Source organism: Eptesicus fuscus, chromosome 14 (assembly GCF_027574615.1).
Source record: "Eptesicus fuscus isolate TK198812 chromosome 14, DD_ASM_mEF_20220401, whole genome shotgun sequence".
Classification (NCBI taxonomy): Eukaryota; Metazoa; Chordata; class Mammalia; order Chiroptera; family Vespertilionidae; genus Eptesicus; species Eptesicus fuscus.
The window spans coordinates 27017952-27024968 of NC_072486.1; the positions used below are offsets into that span (position 1 = coordinate 27017952).

Below are 7017 nucleotides of genomic sequence, written 5' to 3' on the forward strand. Positions count from 1 at the left end.
TGTTATCTCTGAGGATTTCTTTGAAGATGGTTCTATATAGCATATATATTATAATTTTTAAATGAAGCTAATTAAATAATGATCTATAAGAAGAAGAACAATTTGAGAGTCTTTGATTGAAAAAAAAATGTTGTATTTAATAAAATTGGGAGGGGGGGTGCATAAACTCGTTTCTATACACCCTACACCAAAGATTAAAATTTTTTTAAACAATACTATAACTAAATTCTCTTAGTTAAAGGTAAAGAGCAAGGGCTGAGGAATGTTGAAGATGTTGCTGGTAAGAAAGTAAGGGACAGCAAAGTCCCCCTGCTCTTTTTCCCCTGGGCTCTGCCAAGCAAAACTATCTTCCACTTTATCTTTGATACATGAGCCGTCACCCTACCTACCAGTGATCATGCACTTAAAGTATTTCATGCACTTCACACACAGTCCCATGCTGTGTCTAACAGCAGCCCTTCCAAGGAGATACATCACCAGGATATTTTACTCATCAGGAAAACTAGACCCAAAGACTCAAGTAAACTCACCCAAAATCACGTGGCTAGTAAGAGGTTGGGTTGGGGGAGAATATGCCCTTTTAGGCAGTCTCACGTCCTGTGTAGGTGCTCTCTGCTCCCCACATTGAATAAAGAATTAGGTGGGTGTCCTTCAGTGGTACTGATCTGGATGGTCTGCTCATTCATAACATCATATCTTTGCAGGTCAACTTCTTCTTCCTGATCAACATCCTCCGTGTGCTCGTGAAGAAGATTAAGAATGACGGCCAGCATGACGCCTTGCGGTACCTGAAGGCAGTGAAGGCTACTCTGTTCCTGGTGCCCCTGCTGGGAATCCAGTTTGTCATCTTACCCTGGAGGCCTCACAGCAAGATTCCTGCCCGAGTCTATGACTACGTGATGCACTTTCTGAGCCATTTCCAGGTAAGGAAGCCCCGGGTGTGCTTATTCCGTACCTGCCCAGCTAGGTTACTATCAACATAGTCGCTCAGACCTTGAAAACACAGAGCAGAGAAGCAGAAGTTGTATCGGTATGAAATCCTTCCGCTGGACCCCGAGCTGGAAGCTGTATTCCTCTTAAACTGCAATCCAGTCTTTTCAGTTTGATTGCCTTGACCATGATTAGAGAGGTCAGGACCCTAGAATGTCTCTCAGGTCAGCCATTCCTGCAATGGTAGGCAGACTCCAGAGAACGGGCATATCCTCCCGCTTGGTAATTTGAATTACCTCTTTTCATAAGTAAACGTTGAATCAGTTTTGCGATGAGGTGTAATGAATCTGCACAGAACCCCTCATGGCTTCCGCTCTGCCACCCTCCATTTGTCACAGGAGTGTCAGGAATCCATCGGTCACGTTCAGGGTCTGTAAAGGGAAGGGCCTCCAGCTCTGTCCTCTTGCGGGAGAGAACAGAGTGGGCTCTCAGGAGCTTCCCCATGTCTGCCACGCAGAAATGGAGCATGGCTGTTTCCATTCACTCTGCCCCAGATCCACAGTAGACATAGTACTAGGTATTTTGAAAGCAAGTCGGGGCATGGGAGGTCCTAAAGCAGAGGTGAGTCTGCCACAGGCTCTTAGGCCAGAGTTTTGCTGTCTTCATTATAAATTTCAAAGTAATTATACTTTCTACTACTGGAAATCAAAATTAATAGGGCTAAAAATAAAGTTTAGGGATTGTTTTAATAATTGCTTTGGCCATTTCTATTGATAATTAAGGCTTAAATGTAAGGGAATGTCTGAGTGGTGACCAGGATCTCAGAGGTCAGTTAGTCTGTGTCCTTCTTGGAGAGACGAACTTGGCCGTGGGCACACTACTGCACTAGTTCACCGGGAAGTCACGGGGCACAGTCAGGCCCACAGCCAGGCACTGTGATACTCAGACCTGCAAAAGTTTTCTTTACTAAATTCTACAAGATCTCAGTTTTTAAAAATTACGTACAAAACGTTCTTTTCAAATTCGCGCTAATCAGCAGACTCTGCTAGCAATCTTCGTGTTAAAGGCAGCAGCAGATTAACCATGCTGACCAGCGCTGTCCTTTTAACTAAAGGACAGAATTCTTCTAACAAGAAAAACACGTGGCATATTCCAGTCGTGAAGCACGGAATATGCGTGGTAGTAACTGCTTTTCATCGAGCCTCGACTTGCTTTCGCAACAGTAAAATGTTCCTCTCCAGAGTGACTATTTATATTGATGGCTGCTACAGTGGAATGCACACAAAAGTAACTCCAGCTCTGTCCTTCCTCCTCCTTACAGGGATTCTTCGTTGCGATGATTTACTGCTTCTACAACAGCAACGTAAGCATGCCTTTCACATAATGCCACCACTCGTTTATATAAAGCTAACACCCTACCCTTCCCAAAGGGCCTCTTTTCCTTGGCCTCACCTCTCCAGTTTTCTTTACAGGGTGACATGACTAGCCAAGTTGTGTTTTTCTACCACTGAGTCTTTTCTGTGCTCCTGTGGCCCAATTGCAGGTGTTATTCAGACGGGCAGCTAAGTCCTGATTTGCTTGGATTGCACCCCTGTTGCTTCAGGAGCAACGAAAATCTCCTTGTTGGGCTTTTTGTTTTTTGGGGGGGTGTTTTGGTTTTTTTGGGTTTTTGTGGGTGTGTGTTTTTTTTTTTTTTCAGATTTAATGTCCTTATTCTTGGATCAAAGCAGCATCAGACTCAATCTGTGGTATTGTAGAAAATAATTGCCCCTTATTAAAGTGTAATTATTGAAACCTAGCCGCTAAGGCCCCATTCTAATATGTGTGGTTTACAAATTAACACAGATTGTCATCTCCACACAAAAGGAGGAGGTTATAATTTTGGGATACAATTATAGAAGGCTGCGAACATTTCTGGGGGTAATAATTTTTAAAAATTAGACTTCAAACCCTTGGCCTCATGCTGAGCTGGGTACTTAATTAATATGCATGGCACTCCAATGGGGATCATTTGAAAAGGGCAGGTGAGAAGAAGCAAAGACTTCCTGTTTTATTTCTGCTGGGTGCTCTTTATAAACTCACCTAAACTCACTACTGTCCACCTTGGATGCTTCTGATTATCTGTTAAAGTTTTAGTTGTAAGGACAATGTTGGTATCTGAGAAATGCTGTATGGGTGGAAACTATCAGTTACCTTTGTCTAGGGACATTGCTTCTCCAAAAATATGCAGAAACAATATGTTCCCCAAGTCCTCAACAGCGCATTTGGTGGCTCCTAGATTATAAACCTGAATTTTAAGGACCCATGTTTAAAGTAAAGGACCACCCAAATAAAGCCATGCCACTTCTTGGAAAATACATTGTAAAAAAAAAAAAAAAATCTGAATCCTAAAGAGAATTGTTTATGTATTAGTATCAATAGAAAGAGATAATTTTATCCTGAAAGGATGGTCACTCCGCTAACCAGAGTTCTATCTGGCCATATCGGAGAAAGGAAAATCAACAGAATTACCATAAAGCCCAGAACTGTACTATGGTTTGCATATATACTTTCATGAACAGCCCTGTAGAGGTTCAGATGAACGCTTCTGCCTTGTCAAGAGATGGTAGCAGATAAAATGTTTTCCAGCTCTTTCTCCCCACTATGATGTGTATGCCATAGACTGAGTGTAGAACCAAATCATATTTCGCTCATTGGACTTAACGCGCTCAAGAAGAAACTTCATCCGAAACCGGTTTGGCTCAATGGATAGAGCGTCGGTCTGCGGACTGAAAGGTCCCAGGTTCGATTCCGGTCAAGGGCATATACATTGGCTGCGGGCACATCCCTGGTAGGGGGTGTGCAGGAGGCAGCTGGTCGATGAGTCTCTCTCATCGATGTTTCTGGCTCTCTATTCCTCTCCCTTCCTCTCTGTAAAAAATCAATAAAATATATATTAAAAAAAAAAAAGAAGAAGAAGAAGAAACCTCCGCACAGCATCAAGTAGCCTTGCCCACGACAGCCGAGGCAAGCAACTCGGTGCTCCCATTTGCGCATTCCTCCCTGCGCAGCCAGAGCATATGCCACACAGTTCTTTAGGTCAGATTTACAATTCAGCCAACCCCTTTGAACCTCTGATAAGTCCCAAGAAGGGTGCTCCTCAGCTTGGCCTGGGTCATTTCTGACAGTTCTGTGGTAACGGGACTTTTCCTCTTCCAGGTGCAGGAAGCCCTGCTGCGCCGTATGCAGCAGTGCAAAACCCGCTGGGAGCAGCGCAGTGGGTACGCTTTGCGCCGGCAGGAATACAATATTATGCTGGCAGCTATGGCTGCAGCTGCGGCTGCAGCCAATGCTGATCCTGGCGATATCCCTGTATGCATCTGCCACAGAGAGCCGCCGAGGAGCCGGGCAGCTGCCAACAACCGGGAGGGGAACAACAACAACAACGACGTCCAATACGAAGTGGAAGCCCAAATCGAATTCAACGCGGGCGAGGAGATTCATGACATCATCCCGATGGAAATCTTAGAGCGGGAGTAAAGCGCTTAAGTGTAGGGCCAGTCCAATTCCACGATCCCTGAGACTTCATCCCCTGGGAGAAAGTCCACCCATGCTTTTAAAGTGATCACCATCCTCCCAGGAGTCAGATATTTCATTTGTGAAGAATTGTTAAGTGATTTTATCCATAGTGAATCTGAAGAGTGTTCTTCTTGGTACTATTGCTATGGGAGACGGTCTAAGGAATGGAGTCTCCCACTGCCAACACTTGTAAATTCCATCTTTCATCTAGGACTGAAAATGCAGGTGTAATGCAAAGCAAGGTATCCAAGAAAAACAGTTAAATTGACCTAATTCAGATCCAAGGTGCTCATTGTAAAATCTTGAGCCATTTATACCTTTAAAAATCAAAATCAGTCAATATTTTCACTTTTAACTCTATAAATTTGAATTAGGCTATTTCTGTATTTGGCTATGGATCCAAATTTTTCATCTATTTATTTCAATCAATTCCAATGCTATTCAGACGTTTTACCATCCACACAGTGTAAACCACACAAATTGCCAACATGACCTCCACAAGACAAAGAGGCTTTCTAATATAGAGATGACCAAGAATATAGGGGAGAGATCTGTCCTTGGCAGGAAGACATAATGCTTTGAATGAAAAAAAAAAAAATTTGAGTCCATTTGCTTGAAACATTAGATGGGCCAGTTTGTGAATTGGTTCATTCATATGGCACGCTCAGCCTGGTTTCGGATAATCCTGTCCACTGGGCAGCCCTCACTTTTGTAAGGAATTGGCCTTCATGTTGAATATGCTTTAGTCGCTGACATTTACAAATTGGGAGGTCACAAAGAACCCTTTGCTAAATTTTTCACTAAACTGCCAAAAATATAATTCCTAATGGAAGAGAATATTCTCTTTAAAGAGAGTTCTCTACTTTCCTAAATTCTAAGATTTATTAAGCAAACGATTCCAAATTTTATAAAGCCAATTACCTCTTGCCCTTGGGTGCTATCTAGCAGTAAAAGATAATTCGAATTGATAACTCATCATAAAAGTCTATTAACTGCCATCCACTCAGCTTCACAGCTTAATAAGATCCCAGTCTTTCCCAGGAAGACTCAATACGGCTGATTAGAAATCAGTTTTTAGTTGACCTCTGTTTGCTATGATTAGCCAAACCAGAGGAAGAAAAAAAATATGTAACCACTACAAGTTTAACCATACACAAATTTATTTAAAATAAAAGTAGTTTCTCATTGAAGCCCAAAGTTATATTCCCAAGTCTCTCTTTACTTCCTCAGTCTAAAAATCTTCAAAAATCCCTGAATAAATCAGTATCAATGGCACCTGAAATTAAAATGTGAATTTGCCACAGTAATCAGAGTTTAATTGGTATGCTAAGTGAGGAGATACATAGAAACCCTGCAAATTTCATCTAATCTATGATAGCTTATGCCACTGCCTTTAGAAGTGATTTCGTTGTGGGAAGACAAAAGAATTAATTTGTTTTGGTTACATATATAGTGTACCCCCATCCCTACCCCCCAAAAAATTATATTCTTTCAGAAAAATATTTTGGATACTAAAGTAGCTAAGTCTCCTTTGTTGAAGGTAAGGGAGAAGTTATAAAGAGGGTATTTTTTCAATGAAAGTATTTATGTAGTAGTCTATTTTTGTTTACAGAGATGGAAAGCAGTGTATTTCAGGCAGCTTTAGTACAAATGTGATATTTTGCTAAAATATTCTAGATGTTATTTAGCTAATACAGTAGGGGCTGACGAAAACAAAATAGCTTATTATAGAATTGCACAATGTGCCAGAATTGTGAAATGCTTATGCTATGTATATGTATAAATCAATACATCATCATATGTGATAAGCAAAAAGGTGTGTATTTGCGTATTTTTTCTAAAGAAATATATTATTTATCTTGTCATTCATTTATCTGCTCATTCCATGTTCTTTCTCATTTCAGTCATGGGCTGCTAACATCTCATCTGGTTAGTACTACAGGAGGGGAGAAGACAATCCAAAAGTAGAAGTTAGAAAACCATGTGCAAAACCATTAAGGTTATTACCTTTGTCAGTTTAACCATCTTCAGTCAGCAATATGACTAATAACTCTGTGGCATATTTCTCATAACCTTGACAATACAAACACCACATACAGACATCAATCAATCTTGTATACATTTGGGAAGCACAGCAAAGAAATCTAGGACCAGACAGTATCATAGCCTTTTATTGTTTTTGGTTATTTTGTTGTTGGTTTTCATTATTCTGGGACTAGCCCTGAACTGTCCAACATCACATCAGATAATTAGAATTGTTATAATCACTTCTTTTTAGTATAGTTTGAGAGACTAAGGCTGGATAAAAGGCAACTAATTAAATATCATTAAAATACATAAAGGCCACTATTGGAAAGATGTTCAGATCTGGAAAGCATGACATGCAAAACTGAGGTAAATGAGAAGTGTGATGGACTGATAAAGGGGAACAGCACAATTTGTAGCTTCTTCACATGCAATAGCATCCAAAATTGTTGGTCTCCTGAGATCTGGAGAACTTTTTCAAAAAAAAAAAATACATAAGGGCAA

General features: G+C 40.9%; 1 protein-coding gene across 1 annotated transcript in view; it reads left to right on the plus strand.

Annotated features, from left to right (window-relative positions):
• The window catches only part of CALCR (calcitonin receptor), a 28505-nt gene extending 24056 nt beyond the window's left edge, over positions 1-4449 (plus strand). The window contains exons 11-13 of the mRNA XM_054726612.1: positions 705-923; positions 2252-2293; positions 4129-4449. Of these exons, the coding sequence (XP_054582587.1) occupies positions 705-923; positions 2252-2293; positions 4129-4449 (582 nt within the window). The remainder of the gene's footprint in view (positions 1-704; positions 924-2251; positions 2294-4128) is intronic.
• The last annotated feature ends 2568 nt before the right edge of the window (positions 4450-7017 follow it).